This window comes from Ctenopharyngodon idella, chromosome 2, assembly GCF_019924925.1.
Source record: "Ctenopharyngodon idella isolate HZGC_01 chromosome 2, HZGC01, whole genome shotgun sequence".
In the NCBI taxonomy this organism is placed as follows: Eukaryota; Metazoa; Chordata; class Actinopteri; order Cypriniformes; family Xenocyprididae; genus Ctenopharyngodon; species Ctenopharyngodon idella.
The window spans coordinates 33,385,412-33,403,541 of record NC_067221.1 but is presented as its reverse complement, the minus strand read 5'-3'; the positions used below and the strand labels follow the sequence as shown (position 1 = coordinate 33,403,541).

Below are 18,130 nucleotides of genomic sequence, written 5' to 3'. Positions count from 1 at the left end.
AGCAGCTTGTGTTTTTTCAAGTGCTGTTGTTATGTGATCATAGCTGCTCACATGTATTTTACACTGCCACAGGCTTATGCTACGTGTCTGTTTAAGGTAGTAGGCTTTGATAGGCCTCCCTTAGACCATGTAGGCATTATTGGTTCCCTTTAGTCACTTATCCTAAATAAGTGTAGTGGCGGGAGTCCTAAATAATTGCCTGTTGGAATGTGTTGCTTAGCTCAGGTTGTAGTTAGCTTCCCACAACTGATGCTGGGTTAGAGCTGGTTCCCTGTAAGCTTTGTTCCTTTATATTCACTAGCTGGCGCCACGTGTCGCTGAAATGGTAGGCCCTAATAAGGCCTCCTTTTTAGTTTACATGCTGGCACAGTTTTGTGTTTATTATTACAATTGGGCTGAATGCTACTTGTTGCTGAACTTGGAGGCCCTATAGGCCTCCTTTTTAGCTGACATGTTGGCAGGATGCTTGTGCAGTACCACCATTGGCCATGCCCCACCTCTGTTTGAGTAGGCCTTAGGCAGGCCTCTCATGAAGTATGGTGGCGGAATATGCATTTTCATCTCACTAAAGATTTTCCTCTGCATGCATGGCCTGATGGTTGGTATGGTTATGGTCGCCACTAGCTGATGCCACGCGTCTACTAGGGTAGGCCCTCTGGGCCTCCTGTGTAGCATGTTGGAGTTCGGCTGCGTACTCCTCTCAAAAAAAAAAGAAAAGGGTTTTTTTTGCTGTACGTTTCTGAGTGGATGACCTCTCAGGGCGAGTTTTTGTGGTAAAACCTTACTGAGATTTGGTTTTTACTACATTCGCCTCCTTGAGTCTGGGTAACTCTAGTTGAGCTAAATAGCTACCTAGTATTTAGGTTGGTTCTATTTTTTGCTCCTAGAACCCTAATGACCACCAGACTAACGCCGTGTGTCTTAAAGGTTTCTAGGCCCTCTGGGCCGCCTTTTTGAACATACTAGCGTATGTTGGAGTGTACTCCTCTCGCGAGAGAGTTGTTATTATCTTACTAAGTACATTCCTGGTTGGTCAGGGCCCCAGGTGAAATTTAACCTCCTTTTGGTTCGGTTATTTGTCCTTCCTGGTGCTTCAAACACTGCCACGAGCTGACGCCACATGTCTGCTGAGGTCATAGGCCCGTCTAGGGCCTTCCTTAGTGCGTGATGGCATATGTTGTACTCTTCTTGCTTTAAAGAGTAAAAAGTTATTTTACTGAGTACACTGCTCATTGGATTGTGTTAGGTGGACTATCATTTGGGCACTTTACAGTCTAAATTGCTGTTACTGATGTCATATGTCTTGCTCCCAGCAAGACAGGTGTTCAAGGTGGCCCTCTCAGGCCACCATTAAATGCCTTACTAATATGACGAAGTGCTATTCGTATGTGAGTCCTGCTCCATATAAGAGCTATTATCATGATGTAGGCCCCGTCTGGCCTCCATGATTATGTGCCCACAGTATGGTCTACCTGTTAGGTGAGCTTTGTACTTCCCTGTTAGGGTTGTCTGTGTAATACTGCTTAGCTCCCTAAGCTGATCATTGGTCGAAGGCTTCCATGAGGCCTCCTCCTGAGGATCAGCCCCAGGCTGGTTTGTGCTCCCCTGTGTCAGGGTTTCTAGCGCACAGCCTCCTCAGTGCGATTAATCAAGCACTGAGTAGATCCTAGGATGAGCGGATTATACTCCCCTCAATACGAGGGTTCATAGCACTCAGCTGAGTTCTGCTCTCCAGAATGCACGTCTCTATGCGTGGGTTTGAGTTGCTTACTGCCCTTCTTGCAGTCGCTCTTATCTGCTCTCTTCTCTGAAGAATGCGTTATAGAGATTCTGTATTCAGACAGGGTTGGCCAAGACTAAGTTTGACTTCGTTCCCCTCTAGTGACTGGCCGGGGCTCCTTTCGGTTCCCTGGCCACATTCCCTTTAAGGGACCACTTTTCCTCGGAAAATTTGGTCCCAGATGCCCTGAGCGGCCTTGGTAGGCCTTCTACGGAAGGCCTCTTTAAGGCTCAGCTTGGGCTGTTGGCCGTAGGGAATGCTGTCACTGACAGCCTGGTGCGACCCGAGTGTGAGTTGCTAAGCGTTTCCCTCGAAAATGCTTGACTTTGTCTCACCATATTTTTTGGCATGCACTCTCCTTAAGCATGGCGGTGTGGGTATATCATTCCCCATAGCGTTAGCAAACGCAGAGCGAGTTCCCTTTCGAAAGGGAACGTCTCAGGTTACGTATGTAACCATGGTTCCCTGAGAACCAGGGAACGAGACTCTGCGTTGCCTTGCCATGCTCCGGGCTGCTTGCTGAACAGACCCTCAAGACGATAGATACTGACTGGTTCCCCAGGAGCTCCTTTTATACTTCCGGGTCACGCCATATGACGTCATAGGCTGTCTCCGGCCAATACAGATTGGAGTGTTGGATATTTGGCTTTCAGACACCGGGTCACTTGTGACGTTCCCCATAGGGTTAGCAAACGCAGAGTCTCATTCCCTGGTTCCCAGGGAACCATGGTTACATACGTAACCTGAGATGTTTCCATGACACAAGCAGACATGTAAACTCCAGTTTACATGCAATTTTCATTATTCTGATTATTCGATAATAAGTGTGGTCATACCACACTCAGATAGGCATAGGCCTACAGTATGCATGTTACTGGCCAATATTTTAATCTACTCACATATACTCACATCAAATTCATACATCACAATGCCGGGTTTGCCTACGCTGCCATCATGTTCTTCGCGCCATCTCGATGATGATACGGAGGAAAGACTGTGCAGCGAGTTGCGTTGGCAGAGTTTTGTGATTTGGAGAAGAGAAAACTTCAGAATAATGTCACAGAGTTCATTCGTGAAATTGGACATCCATGTACATCCGAGCACATGCGCACTTTTGGTCACTTGTCTGTTGCATGGCTACCAGTTTCTCTGTAGCTGACTAATCATGCTATTTGAGCGACATAAACACAAATTAATAATAAAATTAAAAGAAATATCTGATCATCCTCCATAACGCGGTCCCTATTTACATCTCATTTCACAAGTTCACGCTTACAAATAAGTCAGATAGTGTAAATGGTATGCGTATTTGGCGTGCTGTCTGAGGAGAGGACCCCGAGCTCGGTATATGGCCCAAACCCAGAGTACTCCCTCCGTATTCCTAGCTATGGTAGGAAGTGGCCAAGAGTGAGAAGTCGGGGTGGTGAAGGGATGCTGAAAACTGTTGAGGAACTATGCCCTCCTCTGCAGCCTGACAGCCTGTGCCCTCCTCTGCAGTCCGATATGGAATATTACTTTTAGCTACTTAATGCGTGAAAATCATTATTTTGCTCTGTGAATCAAATTACTAACATTTCAAGTTATTTACCAACTGAACAAGCAATAAGGAATATGGTACAGAATCACAACTGAAACTTTATTATGCCACCTCAGAGACATAGGTATGCCTATGTATTTATATAAATGATCAAATAAAACCGTTTAAAAGGCCCTCAAATGTAAAAGAAGTATAACAAAAATATTTAACGCATGTTGTCTCATTTACTTGGAGCTTGTAATCATTAAATTTAACGCTATTACATTACCGAAAACAGTTTCTGTGATCCGAGGAGTGTGTGCTAATATTTTCAGTGGCACTTTAACACAAAACAGGAAACTCATGAATATTCATGTAAGATCCGCCCAGTGTCACCAAAAATCTCAGACACTGAATATTTCAAAACACCGGCTGGACGGGATCGGCACGAAATGGAAGGGTTTGATAGATGGCATTACCATTGACTTTTTTGTTAAAATTTCAATATTGTTTCAACATTAACTGAGTGTGGAAAAGTGATACTGAACCAATATTACTTAATGTTAATTCAATGCAATTAACACTGACTTAATATTTTTTCAATGATTGCTTGCTATCTGGGATTTGATCTGATGTTTATTTAGTACAGACTCAGTTCCTGGAGAGCCACAGCCCTGTAGAGTTTAGTTTCAACACACATACCTGTAGTTTTCAAATAAGCCTGAAGGACTTAATTAGCTGGATCAGGTGTTTTTAATTAGGGTTGAAGTTTGACACCCCTGATTTAGTAGAAATAATAATTTAGTGCCCAATGCTTTTTATTCTGGTAAAGACAATTTGAAGTCTTTTTTAGGACACTGAGTTCCTTAGTGCAAACACAAACATAACAGCTAATTTCAACGCTCATCACAAATCAAAGTTGAGCTCTCACATTAAAAAGTCAGAATATGAGCTTACCTAGGGGTATGGGGAGTTCAATCCAATCATGCTGCCAATGTGGTTGGAAACTGTGCCACTTAATAAACAGAGGAATAATGAGTGTTTCACAGTCACATTGTTAAAAAAAGAAAAACACATTATAGGAAATTCTACATCACTTACAGAAGATTGCGGTTTCACCTTTGTGCCTGGCCCTGCTTGAAAAGAATATGTTAGAGCTCATGTCAGCTGGAATAAGATCACAAATATAATTTGATCTGATAGAAAGAGTTTAGAGTCCAATACTTATTATTCTAATAGAGACCTCATAATCTGTATAATGAAGTCTTTATTTAAAGGCCACTGAATTAAAAAAATGATTTCTTTTTTTTCTTTCTTTTTTTTAGAGCAGGGAGCTTTTATGGGTAAAGGGTAGGCAAAATTTATTAAAATTTATATTAACCATACCTTTTGGCCTCTGAAGCTGCTGTTGAGGTAAAGAGAGCATAAAGGCACTGGGTTGATCATCTGAGCTTGATGTCTCTGCTCTGAGCTCTAAAAAAAAAAAAATTTTCAGAACACAATAGTGAAGAAGCTCTGTGACAGCTCTATCATCAGCTCTTTAATGATCAGCTATATGACAAACTAAAACTCTGCCCTGTTCTCCTTCACTAACACACTTCCTTTTACTTTAAACTCAGCTCAACAAATAACAGGGACAACTCTAAGTTATATAACTGTGTATATAACTCTACAATTTCCTGTCATTTCCAAGGGGAAGCTTACTGTTTTAGAGATGTATATTTCAATATTTGTGGTAACATTAGCAGCACAACACTAGCAGTAAAATATTTCTGTGGATTGCTCTTTGAATATGACTTTATTACAGTGTCAAAGGCTATAGTTAAAGGGATAGTTCACCCTTAATATTTTTTCAATGATTGCTTGCTATCTGGGATTTGATCTGATGTTTATTTAGTACAGACTCAGTTCCTGGAGAGCCACAGCCCTGTAGAGTTTAGTTTCAACACACATACCTGTAGTTTTCAAATAAGCCTGAAGGACTTAATTAGCTGGATCAGGTGTTTTTAATTAGGGTTGAAGTTTGACACCCCTGATTTAGTAGAAATAATAATTTAGTGCCCAATGCTTTTTATTCTGGTAAAGACAATTTGAAGTCTTTTTTAGGACACTGAGTTCCTTAGTGCAAACACAAACATAACAGCTAATTTCAACGCTCATCACAAATCAAAGTTGAGCTCTCACATTAAAAAGTCAGAATATGAGCTTACCTAGGGGTATGGGGAGTTCAATCCAATCATGCTGCCAATGTGGTTGGAAACTGTGCCACTTAATAAACAGAGGAATAATGAGTGTTTCACAGTCACATTGTTAAAAAAAGAAAAACACATTATAGGAAATTCTACATCACTTACAGAAGATTGCGGTTTCACCTTTGTGCCTGGCCCTGCTTGAAAAGAATATGTTAGAGCTCATGTCAGCTGGAATAAGATCACAAATACAATTTGATCTGATAGAAAGAGTTTAGAGTCCAATACTTATTATTCTAATAGAGACCTGGTTCAAAAACCATTGTTTATAAATATAAATAGATAAAACTCAAAAAATGTACATTTCATGCTTTACTTAACATATCTTAGTGCATGTAACACAAAAGTAGATTAAAACTAGATTAAAATTAAATAAACCTGACATAAAATTTGATGTATTTGTGAGCTGTGTGATATGCAAATATTATATCCATCCAAAGAACTGGAGCCATTTTGAAGCGCGATGTGGTGAAAGACGGCGAAAACTGTCAGGTAAGCCATTCCACCAAATGCTTGCTTGTTGTAACTCTTTTCAACACTGAATCTAATAACACGCATATTTAAAATGTGTACTGGTCAATCTCAGATTTTTTTCTTTCAATTTTTACAAGGTTTCTAAGCAGAAAATGGACGCATGTTTTCTCAGTCCTGTTACCAAAACTCATGTGCCATTTAAAAAACATACTTAAAAACATGTCAATTAATTCCCCTTTTAGTTTTTATTTTAAATAAAAGTTTTTATTTTAAAGAAATGTTTTGTTACATGTTCAAATTATTTATATTTGTGACTAAAAAAATCACTATGAAGGCAAGGTATATTTCTGTCACAGACACCCATTCTTAGTTTCATTTTCATTAACTTTTAGTTTGTTATTTTCAGTCACATGTGTTCCTTTGTTCAGTTTTGCCATCACTTATCAGTTGTCATGGTAATTCATTTAATCAGCATTTAATCAGTGTTTATCATTATTTCATTCATTTGACTTGTACTTAAGTTGCTGTCTGATCATTCCTCAGTTGTCTGTTCTCGTTAATGCATCAGTTGTATATTCTCATTTATGTTTGTTGGATTAACCTTCTGAGTAGTGATGCAAAGTCCGATTCATTTCTGCGAACTAGTTCCTTTCGGACAGTTCGGCTCAATGAACCAGTTCAAAAAGCCGATTCATAGGTTCCTGATGTCATCATGCAATGATATCACTATGCATTTATTTTCTAACAACTCAGTGTCATGTTATGAAACATTCAAATAAAGTCATTTGTGTCAACGCATATTGCTGATTAATGCCTTTCATTCACTTATTGAAGTTTGTGGTCACAGTTTCATTTGCGGATCTTTTATGTCGGATTCGACTGACCAATATTGAGTAGCCTACATCTTGGATGTAGTATACATGGCGGGCAGGAAGCTTGGCCAACTATGGCAACATTAGCTGCTTCTCATTTCAGAGGCTATGTCCTACGGAGGCCACATTCATAGGCTGTATACATCATCAAGGATCTCTTATTTAAGAAAAGTAACCATAATAAAATTGACTCTTATTCCTTGTGAGGTGTAAAATACTGCAATTTCTTTCTTACTTTGCAATTTAACGGTTACTTTTCCTAAATGAGACCACCTCGATGACGTATGTGGCCGACAAATGCGACCTCTGGAGGACACAGTCTCTGAAATGAGATGCAACTATTGGTATCCATGTTCTCGGCGTGACCCAGGGAATCTCTTAAGACCAGGTTCAAGACAATAAGTTAAATTAATCAAAAGCTATTAGCATTTTTTTAAAATTTCATTATAACTATGACCACAAGGTGGCGAAACTTGAAACTTTTTGAGCACCTTTAAGGCATGGTGCCGATGGCATATAAAGTACCATGATACACCAATGCATTTGTAACATATAGCAATTTATATCATAATACTGTATTGCAGTTAGTGGCAATTTCATGTTTTGTTTAATTATAGCACCACCAAGTGACACAATCCCGCCATTTTTTTATGTGTCCTCAGAGTGCGCCCATACATAAGTGTGTCAAATTTGGTGAAAAATCTCTCTCTCTCTCTCTCTCTCTCTCTCTCTCTCTCTCTCTCTCACTCTCTCTCTCTCTCTCTCTTTTAGGAGTTATAGACATTTATATTTATATTTACAAGCACATAAAAAATGACCCATAAGCGACTTTGAATGCATTTTACTGCTACTTACTATCAAAATTCAATTTTGCTAAGGTGGTTTCGTCTCGATCAATATCTTCAAAGATATTCATGTAAAATGTTTAAATGCTAAATTACAATGTTGCACTTATAAGGCAAAACCTAACATGCTTGGTATTGTTAGACTCGGCAAAGATTCAGGAATATAAGGAGATTTTCCCATGAAAATAATCAACCACATCCGAAGTTATAACCGTGTAAATATTTTTTTCACCATTTGGTGGTCTGAAACTTCTCAGACTCCTTCAGGGCATTTGTGCATATGACCCATACCAAGTTTCGTAATGATACGTTAATGCATTCATAAAATACAGCATTTCTACAAAGTTCAAAATGGCCAATGCACAAAATGGCTGACATGGTAAAATTTGATATCTTTGTTTGGACTCTGCATGTTGCCCCGAATCTAATGAGACTTTTATGATTTTGGGGCAAATGGTTCAGAAGTTATACGCAAAAATAGCCATTTTTCATATCTCTGGACCACTAGGAGTTATTATTTTGATTCTTTATTATGTAAAATTTAATCAATAGCTTTTCATTATAAAGAAAATATTTATTTATGCAATATTTAATTCACGTTGTTAATAACAAAGAATGGAATACATTCTCTCTCTCTTTGTATTTTTATATCAATAATATGGTACAAGATTATCCTATTCAAATCAATGTTATAAACGAGGTAGGTCAAAAGTAATCAAAAAATATTTTATTACCTTAAATGTGTAATGTAATGATTACCTTTCAAAGTACATTTTTACTTGCATGTCATTTAATTTGGAATCATTAACCAATTACAATTTATATACCCAGCACTGTTCATTGAATCGTTGACCCAATTGATTCATTAATATCCAAAACAATAAATTACAATAGAACGATAACGATTCGTTCACTTCATGAATCGCGGAACGTGCAGTAAGAAACTGCGGTCAAGCCAGCAGCCACCGCGAAATGCACGGTCAATCTAGCCGCCACTATATTTTGTGGTTCGCGCGTACACTGGTTATTACGGTAGGACCGTCAGAGAACTGATCTGGGGCCCGTTTCAGAAAGGAGGTTAAGTGAGAACTCTGAGTATGTTAACCCTGAAATGAGGGAAACTCTGGGTTTCCCATTTCAGGGTAAGTCAACTCAGAGTTCAAGTTTCAACTCAGAGCTGGTTGAACCTCCTTATTGAAACGGGCCCCTGAAAACAAGTAATCTTCTGTCAAAGCGATTTCACATTCATTTATTCAGTCAGTCTGTCTGAATAAATGAAAATAACTAAATAAATACATATTTTACAGCCCAATTTCACCTGAAAATTATAGTACACCTCGGACCCTGTCACTGTATGATATGCTGAATTCCAAAACAAAAGTCTCCCTGAGTAAATGGAAAAAAAGGCCTAAATAAATAAATATAAATTAAAATTTACCAGGCCAAAGTCACCTGAAAATGATAGTACACCTCACAGTCTGACACTGTCTGCTGCTAAATTCCAAAATAAAAGCCTTCCAACACTCATATATACGATGTTTTGTCCATACATTCTAAAACTAAGAAAAGTCCTAATTTCCACAGACCAAATTCACCTCAGATGGACAGTACACCTTTTCACGGTGTCAACTACACTGTTTCAGGACATTCTGATGTTGTATTCCAAAATAAAAGCACCCCAAACTTCATATCTATGCACTGTTTTGTCTATACATTCAAAAAATCATAAAAATAAAAGTGCTAGTTTCCACAAACCAAATTCACCTCAGATGGAGAGTACACCTTCTCACGGTGTAAACTACACAGTTTCAGGACAGTCTGATGTTGTATTCCAAAATAAAAGCCCCCCCAAACTTCAAATATATGCTGTGAGAAGGAGTACTGTTCATCTGAGGTACATTTGGTTTGTGGAAACTAGGACTTTTATTTTTATGATTTTCTGAATGTATAGACAAAACAGCGTATATTTGAAGTTTGGGGGGCTTTTATTTTGGAATGCAACATCAGACTGTCCTGAAACTGTGTAGTTGACATCGTGAGAAGGAGTACTGTCCATCTGAGGTGAATTTGGTTTGTGGAAACTAGGACTTTTATTTTTATGATTTTCTGAATGTATAGACAAAACAGCGTATATTTGAAGTTTGGGGGGCTTTTATTTTGGAATACAACATCAGACTATTCAAGAGCACTATATGGTTTATTTATTTTCAATTATTAATTCCAATAAATAAATACAAATAGGCATACTTTGATTTGGCACATTGCCCATCTTGTTTATAGTTATATTGACTTATTCATTATTACTTTATTAAATTCCATGCCTGTGGTATACCCAAATGATTACTGCGGGAATCCAACATCCAACGTGCTATTGACTTGCAGAGTATGAAATATTGTAGCCCAGCTAACACACGACGTAACAGTTACTTAATGTATTCCTACTTTTTGGTAATTTCATGATTTACTAACTGACAACGTAACTACCTAAAATGTGTAATTAAACGTCAGACACAAGACTGAAATTTCCCTTAAGAAAAAAAAAATGTTTCTTTTCACCAAGTCAGAATATGGATGACTGCTTTTTATATATAATGACGTGACATACAGCGCGCGCGCGCGCGCACAGTATGTTGACAAGAGAGTAAAGTTACTTTTTCTGAGAGAAGAATTTATTTTTCCGAGATGACAACGAATAAATGGCTTTTATAAAAATGTATAAAATAAAGTTAACTTTGGAAAGACGCCTTTTTTATTGTTATGTTTACGTTAGTGCTGGTGGCCGTTAGAATTACCATGGCAACCGCGAAAACGTTCAAGCTGCTGGACATTCAAGCGTCGACATTTCTCCGTGTTTCTAGTCAGTTTTATAGCAATAAAGTTCAACAGCTGCGTCAGATTGGTTAAGTGACATTACCCACAGTCTACTTTAAGTACTTTTGTTAATATTTTTACCTCTGTGATTATATGGTATCTTTCCTTGATCGTCTGAAATATATGTTAGCAAAATGTTACGCTAGCATAGCATATGTTTTTAATGAGTGCAAAACGTCTTGAATGCTTTTATTTTATGTTTCGCTGTAGGCTATATGTTTTTATTTATAGTTTGGGTGTATTTTATTATTTTTATTTGGATTTTTGTTCATGTTCTGTGTCTTTTTCAAAATAAATGAATCGAATTCATTTTGAGTCTGCATTCATCATTCACAGCTGTTGGAATAGAATAGGCGCGAGGTGCCCTCCGTCTGCTGCCTATCCCACTGAAAATGAACTGGGATGCATCCCTGACCAAGGCTATATTAATAAAAAAGTAATAACGAATAAGTAGGTAAATACAACAAGCTGGGCAACGTGGCAAATCAGCCAGGCCACCGGGATTTCTTTTTCCCGGCTGCTCGCGATGCCAGTCTGCCTTTATAGGCTACATTTAGCACAGTTATTATATCAATAATAAAAATAATAAAAATGATAGCACTTCGGGTGAAAAGGGTCATCCTCTGTGTTCAGTCTTTTAAACTACTCCTCAACACGCAGTGTAAATAAAGCAGTTATTTAGCGCGGCCGCACCCCCGTGCTAATGGTACAGCCCACGGCGCAAATTACAAGACAAAAATCGGTTAGATTTTATTTATTCAAATGATCGTTTCCAAAGTCATGATTTAGCTAAGGTAAAATTGAAAAAAGGGGAAAAATTGGCAAATATCCATTGATGATGTAACTGAAAAACAAGAAAAATGAAAGCCTGGTTTCAATTTTTCATTTTTGCATTTGCATTGTATGGTCTGAAAAGTGAATTGAAGCGTTACACGGGGTTTGTGTATCTTTTGGTCATTCGTTTTTTGATTTAATATTGAAATCGGAAAATGAAAAAACGGCACCTTTTTCGTTTTTCATTTTTTTCAAACAAAACAAAAAACAAAAATTCGGCTTGATTTTTCGTTTTTCGTTCAAGGGTAGAAAATGAATAAACAACTTGAATATTTGATCTCTACATGTGGGCGGGAATGAAACACCCCTTTCCGCTGATTGGTCAACCAAACATTAAACGGTGCCGTCATCAGTTCTTCCGCAGCTCAGCGCAGCATAATAGTCCTTCGCTACAATGGATTTAACGCGTTTATTGCAACTACATATAATCTCTTTTAAATTTACATTTAATCTTAATCTTTATCTCTTTCTCATCAAACAGCCAGACTAACGAATGCCTTGACACATAGGCTACCATATCGAGGCAGAGCCTATAGATGCTTTCTTCTGTGTGTCCATAAATTCGGCAACTTACGCGTGTTTAGCTCGGAAATATTATTATCATTATACTAGTCAACTAAACTTCCAAAGCAAATAAAGTCACAGAACCGCTGAGCGACTGACTCGCTTTAGGCACACAGAGTTGTTTCATTCCTGAATGAATAACAGTCTTTGAACAACCCATTAATATAGACGATGATTCAGTGACCAATTAATATAGACAGCTACTTGATTTTATTCCTGAATAAATCAGCGTTTTGAACAAATCGACAAATGAATAAATGACTCCTTCGTTAACACAATGACTTACCGCCACATAGTGGCGATATTAGGCGTACTTTGATAATCCAAGTATCATTTCATTTTGTCATTTCATATTTCTGAATAAAAATGTTGTTTAAAATATTAATCTCATTATATTATACAGTTGTAATTAATGTGTAAATGTATTTACTGTAAGTAGCTACATCTGGCATCATGCAGTTGGTTGATTTAATTGATAACAGCCTAGTGTCATATTATTCTAATTTATTTGACTACATTTAAGAATTTAACATTATAGATAGCATACACATTTAATATTAAACTGTTAGTTGCAATAAACGCGTTAAATCCATCGCAGCGAAGGACTATTATTCTGCAGCGCTGAACTGCGGAAGAACTGATGACGGCACCGTTTAATGTTTGGTTGACCAATCAGCGAAAAAGGGGTGTTTCATTCCCACCCACATGTAGAGATCAAATATTCAAGTTGTTTATTCATTTTCTACTCCTGAACGAAAAACGAAAAATCAAGCCGAAATCTTGTTTTTCGTTTTGTTTGAAAAAGATGCCGTTTTTTCATTTTCCGATTTCAATGTTAAATCAAAAAACGAATGACCAAAAGATCAACATCTAGACCTTCACATTGCATGACGAGGTCTATTGATCACTTTTGTGAGAAGCCAGTTAATTCATTAAATCAAACTCAAATAACGTTACAAACAAACAAACAAAAAAACGTTCCATTTCATTGTAGGCCTTATAGGCGTTAGTAAAAATGTACTGAAATACTACCGTCTGTGTATTTCGCAATTTAATTAAATAAATTTCACTCACTATGAGAATCCGCCATCGTGAAGGATTGAATTTATCCTGAATAACGTTCCGATGTTCATACTGCAGTACAGTGAGTAGCTATCCCAAGATATTACAACTTATTGGCCGGTTTCTTTTGTCATAATCTAAAATGCACAAAAGCCTTTCTGCCTCATGAAACAGGAAGTAGGTGATCCGACACGCCCACGGTGTACTATGGCAAAAATCGAAACTGATGGTACAGCCTACAATTTTACTGTCAGTATGCTCTAACATTGCATATTAATAATTTTTTTAATTACAAACATTCAGTATTTGATTTCATGAAATACCTTAAAAGGATGAGTGCAGGTACAGCTGTAACCAATGCTGTACAGCACAAATACTGAGAATACACATGGCATTTGTTTCTTGTGATGCCCTTATGACAAAAACCTACAAATTCCTATTTTCCACAATTAATGGTTGAAGACAAAGAATGACTATGGCTGTGTCCGAAATCGCCCCGGGGCCATTTCACCAAATGGGTGACATTTGCTTGTTGTAACTTAAACTAAATTAAACTTTATTTTTTATATTTTTTTCAACACTGAATCTAATATTACACATATTTAACTATATTCAAAATGTGTATTGGTCAATCTCAGGCAACTTTATTTAAATTTTTACAAGGTTTCTAAGTAGAAGATGGATGCATGTTTTCTCAGTCCTGTTACCAAAAGGGGGGAAAGACAAGGGTTGTGGAAAGAGGGTTGTGGGTGTGTTTTACTCTTTCCCTTGCAGCATGCCATGGGTGGGTGTTTCTAACACCTGCATTAGTATAGGTTCTCTCCATCTTCTACAAAAGATAAGAAAGAAAAAGACAAAAAGTTTTGAGTCATTTTGTGGTGGACTGGCTCCCTGCAAGTATGGTATTCACATTGTAAAACTAATCCTAAAAATCTACAATTTAAGTAATTTCAACTGTAAAACTTATGATACAGGTGAATATATTATAAACTAATATACACATTATTAAATCAACAAAACAGAGGACTCTACTCACTCCTGTTACTCTTAACTCACTCCTGTTATTTTTCTTATGAGTAACAGGACAGCAAGTAACAGGATTGAGTTTTTAAGCAAAAAATTCTTAAATACATGACATATGGCCACATGGCATACATGCTAATAGCATGAGGACACTAAGCAAATTCTAGCGACTTACCTAAAGTTAATATTTTTAAAATAAATAACATCTAAGAAATAATTTAGGTAACAGGACAGTAGGTTGAGATTGACCTTCTCAGTCATAGTTACAATTTCATCAAATATACAGAAATTAAAATGAAAGATTTTAAGATAAGATCCAGATGATGCAACTTCCTGTTGAAAATGTGTCTTGTGGTATGTTCCAAGTTTTTTAGAGGAGACAATGTGTGAGGGCAACAGGACTGAGTGAAAACCTGGGGACACAACTAAAATGTGTATTTTATATAATTATATAAATTTAATTAATTATTAAATTATAATTTAATTATAATTTATATAATTTTATATAATATCTTATGAAATTTCTTTTTGTTTAGCATAGACGGTATATGGAGTAACACAACAAAACAATATTATATTTTATGATAAATAATTGTATAGCGGTGACATGTAAAAAATGCTATTCAGCAGTTTTTAATAATGTTTTAAATTATATATTTTAAATTTGTAGTCAGATTAATGTTCAGGACACTTTGCTTGAAAATAAAATGTATTTTAGAGTTAATTTTCATGCATATTTATACATACAATGTCCTGAGGACAGAAATGGCACCCATTTGGTTGAATGGCTCCCCCTATACCCTTAAATAGGGCACTATTTGAGAGGGACAGTCATTTGTAGTGGTGTCCGAAACCATAGTGGACGTTACTGAGCGCACTCATTCAATCCCACAATGCACCGCAATAACAAATGTACAACTGATGTACCCTCAATGGCTAGAGAATGCCCATAATGCACTGTGAGAGTCGCATGTTGAACTTCAATGAATTCCCGTGTCTCGTCTGAAGATGGCGCCCGCAGCTGAATTATCCATCCATACATTTTCCAAACCGCTGATCCAATGTGGCTATAGTAGCAGCATTTGATGAGAAAACACAGTCCTGGGAAGAATACTGTGAGATTTTGGATAATTTTTTTGAAGCAACTAGCATTAACAATGCTGAGAAACAAAGAGCTATCCTTCTGAGTGTGGTGGGTTCCAAAACATACAGTTTAATACGAAATTTGCTGAGACCTGATAAGCCTAAATCTAAGTCATATGCTCAGTTGGTGGACTTGTTAAAGAACCAATTCAACCTGAAGCCAAGCAAGATAGTTCAGCGTTTCAAGTTTGCCTCACGCTTAAGGAGGCCGGATGAGACAGTGACTTTGTGGCTGAGCTGCGCAAACTCGCACAGGACTGTAATTAAGGTGAAACGCTGCAACAGATGCTGAGAGACAGAATGGTTTGCAGAGTTAATGATGAACGAACCCAAAGGAGGTTATTATTGTGATAATGCGCTGAAAATAGCACTTTTCTTGGAGGCGCCGGATAAAAATGCACAGGACCTGTGAAATAACAGTGCAGCAGCAGCATGTCACAAGTTGCGCAATAGCAGCACAGCTGACAGCGAAGTGAGCCGTGAAAAAGAAATGCAAACCAGTGTAGCAAGTAAGTCCTGTTACAGATGCAAGGGAACAAATCACATTGCGCCTGACTGTAGATTTAAAACAGAGAAATGTCACGCATGTGGTAAAATTGGTCACATATCGCGCGCTTGCAGAAATAAAGGTAAAATGTAAGTTATGTCTATAACTATGGATCTATGAGACCGAATGATGACCGTCACCACGGTCTTACCTTGAATGACGCCATTCCGCTAGCTCTCCTTGAGACCTAATGTAAACAAAGTCAGATGACTGACCCCAAGTGGTTAGTTCCCTATAAAACATCCGGGTGAACCGAACAGACTCCTGGTAGAATGAGCCACCAGGTTCCCTGGAACTGGTACGCTCTGGCTGGAATATGCTTGTGCAATAGTGTGTACTATCCAATGTGATAGATGCTGTTTCAAGGCTGGTTGTCCGACACTTTTTTTTATCAAAACACACAAAGAGCTGAGTGTGTGAATGTCATAACGACTGTGTGCGCTCAATATATGCACGAAGTGTTCGAACTGGACACAAGGTAGTGAGATCACACTCTGTACTTGATAGACCACGGTCAGGTTGAAACGCTGCCAGTTCGATAACCTGATTGATTATGCAAGGATTAAGAACCTTAGGCAGAAAAAACAGATTTGGCCAAAGAGAGACCCCTGAATAGTCTGCTTTCTATCTCAGACAGTCTTCACTTACTGTTAACGAATGTAATTCACCCACTCTTTTTGCTGAACAGATAGCAAGAAGGAAAACTGTTTTCCATGTTAGTGATTTAAGATCTGTCTGAGCCAATGGCTCAAACGTGGCTTTAGTCAATGACTGTGGAATCATGGGGAGGTCCCAGGATGGTGATCGCAACCTTTTTCCCGGATAGAGGCGATGTGCCCCTTTAAGAAATTGAGACACCAACATGTGTTTACCAACTGATAACCCTTCCACAATACTGTGGAAGGGTTTAGCCGCAACATAAACTCTTACTGTGTTGACTTTTCTTCCTGAGTCTAAAAGTGACTGGAGAAAGCATAAAACAGAATCAAGACCACAATTTGTGGGGTCCAGGTTCTTGTCCTGACACCAATTAGAGAACACATTTGTTTGAGTAGTTATCCCAAGTGGAAGGTCCTTTAGCATTGTTTATGGTTTTCATTACTGCTTCCTCTAGCTAATGAGAGAGGGGCTGAGTAGAGGCCAAACCCAGAGTTGTAGCGTGGTTGGGTTCGGGTGCCAGATCTGACCCTCCCCTTGAGAGAGAAGATCTGCCCTGATTGGTAACTGCCATGGACGGCCCCATACCAGACGTAGAAGAAGACTGCCGACATATTGTCAGTCCTCCTGTAGGAACAGAATCAAGTGTCTCAGAGACAGATAGATTGCTCTCAACTCCAGTACACTGATGTGTTCCGTGGTCCAAGGAAACACCCATGAGCCTCTGACTGTTCTGCCTTGCCAGACAGCCCCCCAACCTGTCAGAGAAGCATCTATTGTCATCACCATTCTCCTTGCTGGTATATTCCCCCGCGGAACCCCTTGATTCAACTTGCTTCTGCTTATTCATGGACACATTTCCATGTGACTTTCAACTTCATTCGCCTGTGTAATTTGGGGTGGAGTCGAAACTTGTTGATCCACCATTGCAGTGGTCGTGCTTTGAGCAGTCCCAGAGGCACTACCTTTATTGTTGCCGATATCATTCCCATTAATTTCTGGAACTGCGCCAACTCCATCTGTTTGCCTAAGCGGAAAGATTGTGTCAGGGTAGACAATTTTGCTGCCCTCTGTGGGGAGATAGACGCTGTCATTGTCAGACTGTTCAAAACTAACCAGACAAATATTGTTTCTTGCAGTGGTTCGACATTGTTCTTTTCGTGATTGATGCGAAAACCGAGTCCTTGTATACGTTTGATAACAGTCTCTGTATCTCTTAAGACCTGGTGACGACTTGGTGCACAGATCAACCAGTCGTCTAGATATGGTAGGATCTTTATACTCCCAACCTGAAGAGGGTAAAGGACAGCCGACACCACCCTGGTAAAGACCCGGGGGGAGAGCGAAAGGCCAAAGGGGAGGACCTCGAATTGGTATGCTTGGCCTTGGAAAGCAAAGCGAAGAAAGTTCTTGTGATCTGACAACGACAATTTATTTATATAGCACAATTAATTTCAACTTCTGTTGACCAATGTGCTTTCCAATAAGTCATTAAAAACAGAAAAACACACAACAAACAGACAGTAAAGTTATAAAATCATACAACTATCCCATCAACCATACGCTTTAGAAAATAAAAATGTCTTTAGCCTGGACTTAAAAATATTAACAGAAGAAGCTTGTCTAATGGAGAGTGGCAAGGCGTTCCAAAGCCTGGGGGCAGCAATACAAAAAGCACGATTCCCCTGCACTT

General features: G+C 38.4%; 1 protein-coding gene across 26 annotated transcripts in view; it reads right to left on the bottom strand.

Annotated features, from left to right (window-relative positions):
• The window catches only part of LOC127495079 (NACHT, LRR and PYD domains-containing protein 1 homolog), a 50,288-nt gene extending 37,028 nt beyond the window's left edge, over positions 1-13,260 (bottom strand). For 13 of the 26 annotated variants that reach the window (XR_007925060.1, XR_007925059.1, XR_007925062.1 and 10 more), the window contains exons 1-6: positions 13,080-13,260; positions 5,651-5,685; positions 5,507-5,564; positions 4,683-4,769; positions 4,398-4,432; positions 4,254-4,311 (exon numbers count right to left, since the gene is read on the bottom strand). Coding sequence is in view for 14 of the 26 variants with exons in the window: in XM_051861496.1 (XP_051717456.1) it covers positions 4,254-4,311; positions 4,398-4,432; positions 4,683-4,769; positions 5,507-5,564; positions 5,651-5,685; positions 13,080-13,095 (289 nt within the window). In the remaining 12 variants the exon portion in view is untranslated. The remainder of the gene's footprint in view (positions 1-4,253; positions 4,312-4,397; positions 4,433-4,682; positions 4,770-5,506; positions 5,565-5,650; positions 5,686-13,079) is intronic. The other 13 variants (XM_051861504.1, XM_051861512.1, XM_051861721.1 and 10 more) reach the window with 13 other exon arrangements.
• Between the last annotated feature and the right edge of the window lie 4,870 nt (positions 13,261-18,130).